Source organism: Phocoena phocoena, chromosome 4 (assembly GCF_963924675.1).
Source record: "Phocoena phocoena chromosome 4, mPhoPho1.1, whole genome shotgun sequence".
In the NCBI taxonomy this organism is placed as follows: Eukaryota; Metazoa; Chordata; class Mammalia; order Artiodactyla; family Phocoenidae; genus Phocoena; species Phocoena phocoena.
Genome location: NC_089222.1, coordinates 98442003 through 98456279, shown reverse-complemented (window position 1 = coordinate 98456279; position 14277 = coordinate 98442003). Strand labels below are relative to the sequence as shown.

Genomic DNA, 14277 nt, shown 5'->3' with positions numbered 1-14277 from the left:
CTGCATCTAACGTTCTGCAGAATCAGAGGCATTGTGCATGCTGACAGTGGTTAAAAGGGTCTCAATTTTGCTGTCGTAAAAACGAAATCCCCACTTAAGCTGTTTCCTTCAAAAAAAAATCACCTAAAAGGGATTAATCAAATCTAAAAGAATCTTATTTTACAGCACTTACTATGTTAATTTAAAAATCAACATGCTGTAAAACTGCAAAATACTCATATATTATACACACACACGCACGCACACACAAAGACAAGATCATCCAGAACATAGTCACCCTCCCACCCCCCTCAAAAAAAAAAAGTCAGATCAACAAATCAAAATTTTTATTTGCATGGCCAATTATCATTTGTACTCTTTGCAACTTCATTTTAATATCCCTTTAACAGGTTCTAAGCTTTTGTTGCACAGGGCATAAAAGCTGCAACACTGCAAACTTTCTTCAACAGGCACTCCCACAACACCTAAAAATGAAACAGATGTAACAAATGACAACAGCACAGACAGAAATGCTAAGCTCCACCATTCAACGTAGTTCACGACAGTGTCTTTAGGGTTCAGTTGAAGAGGGGGTAAACTCCTAAAAAGAGGGTCATTTTCCTTCCCCCATATTTTATAATGTCGGTGGTTTTAATCCATATTTCTTTGCAACTTCTGTCTGGGCATGGGCAGCATCACAGAGTGAGTATAGATGAGCCATCTCCATTTCTGATTTGGCCAGGTTAATAGCTTTGTTGAACATGTCAATGGCTTTCTCCATGTTTCCTCTAAAACAACAACAATTTTAAATGTTTCAGATTCAACAAGCACTTTACAGAATGCAATGAAGTTTGTAAGTGAAGCTACATGGAGCCTGACCTTTAAGTTGCAACTATGATTCTAATAAAATGCTTCTTTATAACAAAATAATGCCTAGTACATAGAAAACACTCAATGAATGTTAGCTACTATTACAAATACTATATGCTTATATTATGCTACTTGTGGTCTTTGTTTACAGATAAGAACAGTGAGACTAGAGAAACTAAATGACTTATTTAAAAATCATAATCATATCTGGTTCCTAAATTCTGCTTGTTTCTACTCCACAATGAGGCTCCTTTAGAAAGCAGTGACATAGCCTCAGAGAACATTACAGGTATTCAGGGGCCTTACCTTCACAGATCTGTGTGAGCCCTACCAGCATATCCCTTACCCAACGCTCTACTCCATACACACAGGTCTCCCTGAGTTCACTCATGCTCATAATGCTCAGATTATTTACTGCTTCTCTGCCTGATTCTAGCCAAATCCTCACCTTTCTAAGGCCCAGTTCAAATACAATATCCTCATGAAAAATACTCTCCCCTTCCCACGCTAGAGGAATTGGCCACTCCCTCCCCACTGTTCCCATGATTCTATTGTCATTCTATGCACAGTCAGATGAATATATATTGATATTTGTTTACATCACAGTCTTACCAGATCCTTACGGGACACCTTTCAATTCCTAGAACCTAGTACAATGCTTGGTAGCTAGTATCCATTCTTTGAATAAATGGATGAATATGCTTGGTCAAAAAATATATAATTTATCTCTTACAGTCTAACTGTGATCAGGCTCTATATACTTGCCAAGAACCAAGAGCTATTTTAAAGTAACTAGTACTGGCTATGTATATATGCATACATGCATGTAATCTTACAATAAATACTGTATTAAGTCCCCACTATATATATGCCAGTTAGAATCTAAGAAGTACAATGTACCTCTGGGGAGACTGTACTCAATCTCCTACTACATATATTGATACAGTACATAATAGACTTAATTAAAAAGAGTTCATGTTCATATATTAGGTAGACAGATTTGCTAAATCCTAGGATAATCAGCAATTTCATTCATTCACATTCACTTATCTATTTGTAAAGCAGGATGCAGAATGGATTTCTTAAAGTACAATTAACACACAAACAAAATTCATCAAACCCCATAAATCAGGGGTCCTTAACCCAGGCTCTAGGAACAACTTATCTGCAAAGTTTTGTGTGTGCATTATTTTAGGGAAAATCCACAGCTTTGCTCAAAAGATTAAGAACTATTACACCATCATATTCTAGTATGAGAATATTTTATACACATTAACAAACTGGCAATTAAGAAATAATTTAATATTTATATGCAACTGTCATATATGGATAAAAAGAATCACAAAAATTTTCATCAGCCTATATATATTCTGCCTACTCTGGAGCAGAAAGACAGAGGACCCCAGAAGTGACTGCATAACAGGTTATTAAGACAACTCCTACTAATTCCTGACAAGCGATGGTGGCAAGATCTGTTACTTTTGGCATCAGTGAAATATGGGCTCATGTCCTCTTTCCACGTGCTTACCATGTAACCTTGTCTGGGCATCAGTTTCTACACTCTTCAATTAAATGGAGGATCATATAACCTCAACCTTTATAAAAACTGGGGTAAAAATCAATTGAAATAATATTTGGAAAGCTCCTAGAGTTCAGTACCTGGCCTAGAGTAGATACTCAAATGGATGGCAATGCCAGTATCAAGATGGTACATTACACTAAATTCTATGGCATAAAGAGTTATCACCTATTAATGGTGGATCTCAAGTGCAACTCTGGATAAACATTTACAGAAAATAAGAAGTTACATGAAAGAATTGCAAAAGTTCTTATCCAACTCCCTGATTTTAAAGAAAACTCGGGGGCTCAGAGGTGATGGTGCAATTTGCCTAGCCACTTGGCTGTAGCAGGATCTAAGTCTTTGGGCAACGTGGCTGCTAATCCTTATGCTACACTGCACTGCCTAAGTACACTGCAGATGTTTTTTTCCCTCCAAGAGAAATAATACAGGTGAAAGGAGGAAAAAAACACAACAGGTATTGGAGAAAGATCAAGTTTCCCTTTCTAATGTATATGCCTGACTTAAACAACTTTTAAGTGTGACTTTTAAACAGGAAAAATAATTAAACAAGGAAAATCAAAGTTGTATAGTTTCAAGGGAATATTGCCTCAAAAGGCACAACATGTTAAGACTTAAAAATTTAATGATTATTCACAATAACCTGTCTATAATGAGAAGAATGAAAAGATAAATATGGAGATGCCCTAACTTTCCTAAGGACAGACTCTAGAAGTTACCTTTGTACTTCAATAGTTCCCATGGTTTCATATGCAAAATCACATTTATTGTCAATTTCAATAGCCTTGCTGATAAGCTCCAAACCTCTATCCAGATCTTGCTTCCACTGAAGCTGAAGTAAACTGCAAATGCAAAACAGCAGTCAGATGTGACCATGGCCCAGTATCAACTGGCTCTCAGTGAATTTATAATTTAATTTACAAGGAAAAACAAACTCTAAAACAGTACAGAATCAGCATCAAATTGGTTTTTTGCCCTCAATTTATAATGGTTTTGTAGTCTAAATTCCTTATTATGAAAAGAGTGTCCAACGGTCTAGGCTCTATTATTAACTTATTTTGCACAGCTTAATGTTTTACTCTGTATAAATTTAAGTGAAGTTTTAAAATGACAATTCAAATATACTAGGACAGGAAAAACTTATCTTACGTGTTTCCTATTTTGATACAAGTTAACATCTGACAGGATGTTCAGAACTGAAATACTTAAGCTAGGGTGAAAATAGCATATTTACTAATTATTGTATAATAATGAAACATAAGTAAAAGAAAAAGTAACTGAAGCATCCACAGCACTAAGAAATTTTTCAGTTAACACTGACACTATCTACCACAGTCCCCTTTCTCAGCGAACAAAAGAAATCCATCTTACTACTATGCAAGAAATTTAGTTTCTTACTGGAACAAACAGACCCACAAAAATACATACCCTTTATGAACGTATGTTGTGGCATTGTCTGGTTCCAAATTAATACATTTATCATACATTTCATCAGCTTTACCAAACTGTTGTTGATCTGTTAATGCCTATATGAAGAGATACTTCAGTTAAATTTAGGTAACTGTCACCCTAAGCAGTTAAAAGTATACTGCTTATTAATTATTAAAATTTACTTCATGTAACCATTCATTACCAAATTATTGTTTTGGGGATTAAACTTATTTAAAATGCTGCATCTTAATTATTGGGGTTTTTACATAGCAATATTATAAATATGAAATCTTAACTGTTCTATTAAATTTGTTAGTAATATGCAATAGAAGATCTAATAAACTCTAGAATACAGAAAATCCCATTCTTGGTGCAAGTTCTAATATCAGATTCTCACAGGTACGTTCATGTCACTTATTCATAATTTATCATAATATATCCTAAGGGAATTACTTTAAAAACAATACTCATTTGGAAGGATAAGTTCAGATAGGTATGTTAACTGTTATCAGAGTCATTCCTTAAAAATGATTGGTCAGAGAAAGAAAGCAGCTACACAGCAGCTACAATCAACTGTTTGAAGGCAAATCCCATGGCAGAAATGGAAGGCTTGGTTATGTGGATACCAGATCATGCTGATCAAACTGTAACTCTGAGAGTTAGCCGGCATCTAAGCTCAAGCTTCAGGGTTCAAAGAAAAAAGTCATACTATGTAACTGTATGTAACTATATATAACTCTCTCTCTATGTATAAATAAAATTTGCTATATATAGTAAAGCAAACATCAGAAGAGGGACCAAAAGATAAAATCTTTAGTGCAAACAGACTTGTAATAATGCTAGTGCTGATAAGATGATGCTCAAGTAGGGCTTCCCTGGTGGCACAGGGGTTGAGAATCTCCTGCGAATGCAGGGGACACAGGTTCAAGCCCTGGTCCAGGAAGATCCCACATGCCGTGGAGCAACTAAGCCTGTGCACCACGACTACTGAGCCCGCGTGCCACAACTACTGAAGCCCAAGTGCCTAGAGCTGGTGCTCTGCAACAAGAGAAGCCACCGCAATGAGAAGCCCTCGCACCGCAATGAAGAGTAGCCCCCGCTCGCCGCAACTAGAGAAAGCCCGCGAAGCAACAAAGACCCAACGCAGCCAAAATAAAACAAATACATTTATTTAAAAAAAAAAAAAAGATGATGCTCAAAGTAAGCCAAAACCTGTTTTGAAGGTAACATAATGAGGGAGAAATGTACAATCATGAAACCTCTGCAAAAGAGTTGTTCCTAGTATTTGGTTTCTTTAAAAGCTAGTCAGTGGCCTTTGCTCTTTTAGCTGCTTATAGAAATCTGCACCAAAAAAGCCCTTCTGAATTTCATTTCAGTGATGAAGATGCTCCTGTCACCTTCTGGCTTGTTCCTAATTAAATATAAGCCCTAAACCCAAGTGTACTATTCAATACAAACGTCATACAATTATAATGTGTGTTTGTCCTATTTTAACTTCTATACATTCTATAAAATTTTATATAGTACATGCTTTCACAATTAATTGAGCATGTAGTCAGCAACAAATGTATCATTTTGTTTTCTGTCTAGGAATTATAAGAACAAAGACTGAGCAGATAAGATTTCAAACTGAGGTTAATGAATTCCTGGGTTGCAGAAGTAAACCCACACACCTATGGTCAATTAATCTTCGACAAAGGAGGCAAGAATATAAAATGGGAAAAAGACAGTCTCTTCAGCAAGTTGTGCTGGGAAAGTTGGAGAGCTGCATGTAAATCAATGAAGTTAGAACACACCCTCATACCATGTACAAAAATAAAGTCAAAATGCCTTAAAGACTTAAAACATAAGACATGACACCATAAAACTCCTAGAGGAGAGCATAGGCAAAACATTCTCTGACATAAATTATACCAATGTTTTCTTAGATCAGTCTCCCAAGGCAATAGAAATAAAAACAAAACTAAACAAATGGGACTGAATCAAACTTACAAGCTTTTGCACAGCAAAGGAAACCATAACCAAAAAGAAAAGACAACCTACAGAATGGAAGAAAATATTTGCAAATGATGAGACAGACAAGGACTTAATCTCCAAAATACACAAACAGCTCATACAAATCAACAACAAAAAAACCCAAACAACCCAACTGAAAAATGGGCAGAAGACCTTAATAGACATTTCTCCAAAGAAGACATACAGATGGCCAGCAGGCACATGAAAAGATGCTCAACATCACTAATAGAGAAATGAAAATCAAACCTACAACGAGGTACCACCTCACACCAGTCAGAATGGCCATCATTAAAAAGTCTACAAATAACAAATGCTGCAGAGGGTGTGGAGAAAAGGAAACTCTCCTACACTGCTGGTGGGAATGTAAATTGATACAGCCACTATGGAAAACAGTATGGAGGTTCTCAGAAAACTAAAAATAGAATTACCATATGATCCAGCAATGCCACTCCTGGAAATATACCTGGACAAAATATGATTCAAAAACATACATGTGGGGGTGGAGTCAAGATGGCGTACTAGGAGGATGTGGAATTTGCATCTCCTTACACCTAGGGTACCTACCAGGCACCAGTGGGGAACCATGGTCAACTAAGGGGACAGGAGGAACCCCCAGCGACCGGGAAGGATGTGGGGTGTGGGGGGAGTGAAGGGGGAGAAGTGGAGGTGGGATGGGTCTGGCGCCCCTGAGGGGTGGCTGGGGTAGGGGAAGGGATCCCACATCCGAAGGGGAAACTGGGGAACCACTGGGAGGGCAGAGGATCAAAAGGGAGTGTAGCCAGGTTTCCCCTGCCCCCTTGGTCCCCCAGTAACCTGCTGAGATACCAGGCCTGATCCTCTGCCCACCTAGGACCCCTCCAGCCACACGGGTCCTGAGAGAATGGGAGGCAGGGAAAGGGGAGCAAAAGTAAAGGCCAGACCTATGAGACTGGCACCCCTGAGGGGTAGCTGGAGGAGGGGAGGAGTTCCTACACCCAGTGGGACCTACCCAAAGTTAGGAGTCCAGCAGCAATGGGGGAAGACCCTGGGGAGACAGTGGGAGAGGGGTGTGAAGGAATGGAAGGGAACACGGCCAGTGCTCTTCCTGTCCACTTGGGCACTGGGGAGCCTGTTGGGCTCCAAGGCCTAATACTCTGCCCTTAAAGCCTCCCTCCTGCTCCGCAGAACCCAAGCCCCGCCCCTACACCCCCACCCAGGGCCCTACCTCTGCACTCGGAGACCCCTCCAATGCGCTGGGCCTAAACCCCACCCACACACCCTCACTCAGGGCCTGACCTCCAAACTCTGGAACTCCACACTCCAGAAGCCCTCCTTTGGACATACTGCCTCTCCCCTTCCTTGATCATTCAGGTCCAAAGCAGAGGCCCCACCCCATGCTTGAAAGTCACCCCGCCTAGGCTCCACCCCACACTCAAACGACACCCCCCCACACCTGCCTAGGTTCTGCCCCACCCTAAACCCCACCCCTGCCTAAGTCCCACCCCACCTAAACTCTGCCCCCACAGCCAAGGCTTTTTTTTTTTTTTTTCCTTTTTCCTCTTTTAGATTGGGGTTCTGTTTTACCTTGTTGATTCACTGTTGTTGATTCTTTTATATTATTATGTTCCCTAATAAATCTTTTATTTTTCTAATTTTATTTTATTCTTTATACTTTGCTAGTGATCTCTCCTTTTGGCTTGTTCCCCCTTCCCCTTTTCTGTTTTCTTTTTTCTGGTGTGGTTTTATTTTACATTGTTGCAGTTGGTTCAATTATAGTTTTATTTTTCCTAATACATTTTTTATCTTTCTAATTTTACTTTCTTTGATACTGTACAGCTTTTTTTTTTTTTTCTGTTTTCTTTTTTTTACTGCACCACAAAGCTTGTGGAATCTTGGTTCCCAGGCCGGAGGTTGGGCAACGAGTTCCTGTGGTGGGAACTCCAAGTCCAAACTGCTGGACTAACAGAGAACTTAGGACCCCAGGGAATATCATTCAGAGTGAGGCCTCCCAGAGGTCCTCATCTCAGCACCAAGACCCAGCTCTATCCAACTGCCTGCAGACTCCAGTGCTGGATGTCTCAGGCTAAACAGCCAGTAAGACAGAAATAAAGCACCACCCATCAAAAAAAAAAATGAAATTATAAAAAATACGTTACAAACAAAGGAGCAAGGTAGAAACCTACAAGACCAATTAAATGAAGACGAAATAGGCAACCTACCTGAAAAAGAATTCAGAGTAACGATAGTAAAGATGATCCAAAATTTTGGAAACACAATGGAGAAAATACAAGAAACATTTAACAAGGATCTAGAAGAACTAAAGAGCAAACAAACAGAGATGAACAACACAATTACTGAAATTAAAAATACTCTAGAAGGAATCAATAACAGAATAACTGAGGCAGAAGAACGGATAAGTGAGCTGGAAGATGAAATGTTGGAAATAACTGTCAAGGAGCAGAATAAAGAAAAAAGAATGAAAAGAATTGAGAACAGTCTTAGAGACCTCTGGGACAACATTAAATACACCAACATTCGAATTATATGGGTCCCAGAAGAAGAAGGAAAAAGAAAGGGTCAGAGAAAATATTTGAAGAGATTATAGTCGAAAAATTCCCTAACATGGGAAAGGATATAGACAATCAAGTCCAGGAAGCACAGACAGTACCATAAAGGATAAACCCAAAGAGAAACATGCCAAGACATATTAATCAAACTATCAAAAATTAAATACAAAGAAAAAATATTAGAAGCAACAAGGAAAAAGCAATACATAACATACAAGGGAATCCCAATCAGGTTAACAGCTGATTTTTCAGCAGAAACTCTGCAAGCCACAAGGGAGTGGTAGGACATATTTAAAGTGATGAAAGGGAAGAACCTACAACCAAGATTACTCTACCCAGCAAGGATCTCATTCAGATTTGATGGAAATTAAAACCTTTACAGATAAGCAAAATTTAAGAGAATTCAGCACCACCAAACCAGCTCTACAACAAATGCTAATGGAACTTCTCTAGGCAGGAAACACAACAGAAGGAAAAGACCTACAATAACAAACCCAAAACAATTAAGAAAATGGTAATATGGTAATAGGAACATACATATCAGTAATTACCTTAAATGTAAGTGGATTAAATGCTATAACCAAAAGACACAGACTGGCTGAATGGATACAAAAACAAGACCTGTATATATGGTGTCTAAAAGAGCCCCACTTCAGACCTAGGGACACATACAGACTGAGAGTGAGGGGATGGAAAAAGATATTCCATGCAAATGGAAATCAAAAGAAAGTTGGAGTAGCAATTCTTATATCAGACAGAATAGACTTTAAAATAAAGACTATTAAAAGAGACAAAGAAGGAGACTGCATAATGAGCTAGGGATCAATCCAAGAAGAAAATATAACAATTGTAAAGATTTATGCACCCAACATAGGAGCACCTCAATACATAAGGCAAATGCTAACAGTCATAAAAGGGGAAATCGACAGTAACACAATCACAGCAGCGGACTTTAACACCCCACTTTCACCAATGGACAGATCATCCAAAATGAAAATAAATAAGGAAACAAAAGCTTTAAATGACACATTCAACAAGATGGACTTAATTGATATTTATAGGACATTCCACCCAAAAACAACAGAATACACTTTCTCCTCAAGTGCTCATGGAATATCCTCCAGGATAGATCATATCCTGGGTCACAAATGAAGTCTTGGTAAATTTAAGAAAACTGAATTTGTACCAAGTATCTTTTCTGACCACAATGCTATGAGACTAGATATCAATTACAGGAAAAAAACTGTAAAAAATACAAACACATGGAGGCTAAACAATACACTACTAAATAACCAAGAGATCACTGACAAAATCAAAGAGGAAATCAAAAAGTACCCAGAAACAAATGACAATGAAAACACGACGACCCACAACCTACGGGATGCAGCAAAAGCAGTTCTAAGAGGGAAGTTTATAGCAATACAATCCTACCTCAAGAAATAAGCAACATCTCAAAATAACAACCTAACCTTACACCTAAACAATTAGAGGAAGAAGAACAAAAATACCCCAAAGTTAGCAGAAGGAAAGAAAACATAAAGATCAAACCAGAAATGAAGGAAAAGATAGCAAAGATCAATAAATCTAAAAGCTGGTTAAGAAGATAAACAAAATTGATAAACCATTACCCAGACTCATCAAGAAAAAAAGGGAGAAGACTCAAATCAATAGAATTAGAAATGAAAAAGGAGAAGTAACAACTGACATTGCAGAAATACAAAGGATCATGAGAGATTACTACAAGCAACGATATGCCAATAAAATGGAAAACTTGGAAAAAAATGGACAAATTCTTAGAAAAGCACAACCTTCCAAGACTGAACCAGGAAGAAATAGAAAATATAAACAGACCAATCACAAGCATTGAGACTGTGATTAAAAATGAAATTGAGACTGTGATTAAAAATCTTCCAACAAACAAAAGCCCAGGACCAGATGGCTTCACAGGAGAATTCTATCAAACATTTAGAGAAGAGCTAACACCTATCCTTCTCAAACTCTTCCAAAACACTTCCAAAGATGTCACAAAAAAAAGAAAACTAGAGATCAATATCTCTGATGAACATAGATGCAAAAATCCTCAACAAAATACTAGCAAACAAAATCTAACAGCACATTAAAAGGATCATACACCATGATCAAGTCGGGTTTATCCCAGGAATGCAAGTATTCTTCAATATATGTAAATCAATCAAAGTGATACACCATATTAACAAATTGAAGGATCACAACCATATGATCATCTCAATAGATGCAGAAAAAGCTTTTGACAAAATTCAATACCCATATATGATAAAAACTCTCCAGAAAGCAGGCATAGAGGGAACCGACCTCAACATAATAAAGGCCATATATGACAAACCCACAGGCAACATCATCTCAGTGGTGAAAAACCGAAACCATTTCCTCTAAGATCAGGAACAAGACAAGGTTGTCCACTCTCACCACTATTATTCAACATAGGTTTGGAAGTTTTAGCCACAGCAATCAGAGAAGAAAAAGAAATAAAAGGAATTCAAATCGGAAAAGAAGAAGTAAAACTGTCACTGTTTGCAGGTGACATGACACTATACATAGAAAATCCTAAAGATGCTACCAGAAAACTACTAGAGCTAATCAATCAATATGGTAGAGTAGCAGGATACAAAATTAGTGCACAGAAATCTCTTGCATTTCTATACACAAAGGATGAAAAATCTGAAAGGGATATTAAGGAAACACTCCCATTTACCACTGCAACAAAAAGAATAAAATACCCAGGAATAAACCTACCTAAGGAGACAAAAGACCTGTATGCATAAAACTATAAGACAATGATGAAAGAAATTAAAGACGATACAAACAGATGGAGAGATATACTATGTTCTTGGATTGGAAGAATCAACATTGTGAAAATGACTATACTACCCAAAAGCAATCTAAAGATTCAATGCAGTTCATATCAAACTACCAATGGCATTTTTCACAGAACTAGAACAAAAAATTTTACAATTTGTATGGAAACACAAAAGACCCCAAATAGCCAAAGCAAGAGCGAGAAAGAAAAACGGAGCTGGAGGAATCAGAATCAGGCTCCTGGACTTCAGACTGTACTACAAAGCTACAGTAATCAAGACAGTATGGTACTGGCACAAAAACAGAGATATAGATCAATGGAACAGGATAGAAAGCCCAGAGATAAACCCATGCACATATGGTCACCTTATCTTTGGTAAAGGAGGCAAGAGTATACAATGGAGAAAAGACAGCCTCTTCAATACGTGGTGCTGGGAAAAATGGACAGCTACATGTAAGAGAATGAAAGTAGAACACTTCCTAACACCATACACAAAAATAAACTCAAAATAGATTAAAGACCTAAATGTAAGGTCAGACACTTTCAAACTCTTAGAGGAAAATATAGGCAGAAGACTCTATGACATAAATCATAGCAAGATCCTTTTTGACCCACCTCCTAGAGATGGGAATAATAACAAAAATAAGCAAATGGGACCTAATGAAACTTAAAAGCTTTTGCACAGCAAAGGAAACCATAAACAAGACGAAAAGACAACCCTCATAATGGGAGAAAATATTTGCAAACAAAGCAACTGACAAAGGATTAATATCCAAAATATACAAGCAGCACATGCAGCTCAATATCAAAAAAACAAACAACCCAATCCAAAAATGGGCAGAAGACCTAAATAGACATTTCTCCAAACAAGATATACAGATTGCCAAAAAACACATGAAAAGATGCTCAACATCACTAGTTATCAGAGAAATGCAAATCAAAACTACAATGTGTTATCACCTCACACTGGTCAGAATGGCCATCATCTAAAAATGTACAAACAGTAAATTCTGGAGAGGGTGTGGAGAAAAGGGAACCCTCTTGCACTGTTGGTGGGAATGTAAATTGATACAGCCACTGTAAAACAGTATGGAGGTTCCTTAAAAAACTAAAAACAGCACTACCATATGACTTAGCAATCTCACTACTGGGCATATACCCTTAGAAAACCATAGTTCAAAAAGAGTCATGTACCACAATGTTCACTGCAGCACTATTTACAATAGCCAGGACATGGAAGCAACCTAAGTGTCCATCAACAGATGAATGGATAAGAAGTTGTGGCACACATATACAATGGAATATTACTCAGACATAAAAAGAAACAAAATTGAGTTATTTGTAGTGAGGTCAATGGACCTAGAGTCTGTCATACAGAGTGAAGTAAGTCAGAAAAACAAATACCATATGCTAACACACATATATGGAATCTAAAAAAAAAAAATGGTTCTAATGAACCTAGGGGCAGGACAGGAATAAAGATGCAGACATAGAGAATGGACTTCAGGACACGGGGAGGGGGAAGGGTAAGCTGGGATGAAGTGAGAAAGTAGCATGGACATATATACACTACCAAATGTAAAACAGATAGGTAGTGGGAAGCAGCCACATAGCACAGGGAGATTAGCTTGGTGCTTTGTGAGCACCTAGAGGGGTGGGATAAGGAGGGTGGGAGAGAGACACAAGAGGGAGGAGATATGGAGATATACATATGCATACAGCTGATTCACTTTGTTATACAGGAGAAACTAACACAACATTGTAAAGCAATTATACTGCAGTAAAGATTTTTTAAAAAATGCATGTACCCCTATGTTCTTAACAGCACTCTTCACAATAGCCCAAACATGGAAACAACCTAGGTGTCCATCAACAGATTAATGTATAAAGAAGATGTGGTACATATATATACAATGGAATACTACTCAGCCATAAAAAGAACGAAATAATGCTATTTGCAGCAACATGGATGCAACTGGAGAATATCATACTAAGTGAAGTAAGTCAGAAAGAGAAAGACAAATACCATATGATATCACTTATATGTGGAATCTAAAATATGGCACTAATGAACTTCTCTATAAAAAGGAAACAGACTCACAGACATAGAGAACAGACTTGTGGTTGCCAAGCAGGAGCAGGAGAGAGAGAGGGACGGACTGGGAGTTTGGGGTTGGTAGATGCAAACTATTACATTTAGAATGGATAAAGAACAAGGTCCTACTGTATAGCACAGGGAACTATACTCAATATCCTGTGATAAACTATAATGGAAAAGAATATATTAAAAACAAAGAAACAAAAAGGAATTCCTGGGTTGTACTTCATACTGCAGAATTTCAACCCTTAATAATGCAGTGATGGTAGGACTTTATATAATAGATCCGACACAATCAATCTTCTATAGTCCCTCTCAATAAACCCTCAAAAAGAAAGTTTTATCCTGTGGAAATTTTCTTATAACTGGACTAAAGATAACATGAAGGAAGTTAAAAACAAAACAACCCTAAAAATGTCTGGAGGTAGGAGTCTAATACAGACAGTCATTTTTAAATGCTTCCTGCTTCTGTGATGTTTGGGGGGATAAGGAGGGAGGGGAACAACATTTCTTTGGAATAAGAAGAATAAGAGAAAATATATAGAGTTTTGAGATGGCTGGTTTTTGAGATACCAAAAGCAGCTTTCACCTTAAAGACTAAGAAAGAAACAGTCTTTCAGAAATCATTTAATTAGAGGAAAAACTCCTTTAACTGTGGCTATAAGAAGTTAATCATTTTCATTTAAATGGATAATTTAAAATTAATAAGTTTTCAAAGACTTCAAACTATAATTTAAAAAGTGGGGCTTCCCTGGTGGCGCAGTGGTTAAGAATCTGCCTGCCAATGCAGGAGACACAGGTTCGAGCCCTAGTCTGGAAGATCCCACATGCCACAGAGCAACAAGCTCGTGCGCCACAACTACTGAGCCCACACACCACAACTACTGAAGGCTTAGAGCCTGTGCTCCTCAACAAGAGAAGC

The 14277-nt window shown here is 37.8% G+C and overlaps 1 protein-coding gene across 1 annotated transcript in view; it reads right to left on the bottom strand.

Moving 5' to 3' along the window:
* Positions 1-311: 311 nt before the first annotated feature.
* TOMM70 (translocase of outer mitochondrial membrane 70) overlaps positions 312-14277 on the bottom strand; it is a 45134-nt gene continuing 31168 nt past the window's right edge. Inside the window, exons 10-12 of the mRNA XM_065876558.1 lie at positions 3857-3954; positions 3148-3270; positions 312-767 (exon numbers count right to left, since the gene is read on the bottom strand). Coding sequence (XP_065732630.1) covers positions 614-767; positions 3148-3270; positions 3857-3954 — 375 coding nt within the window. The 3' untranslated portion in view covers positions 312-613. The remainder of the gene's footprint in view (positions 768-3147; positions 3271-3856; positions 3955-14277) is intronic.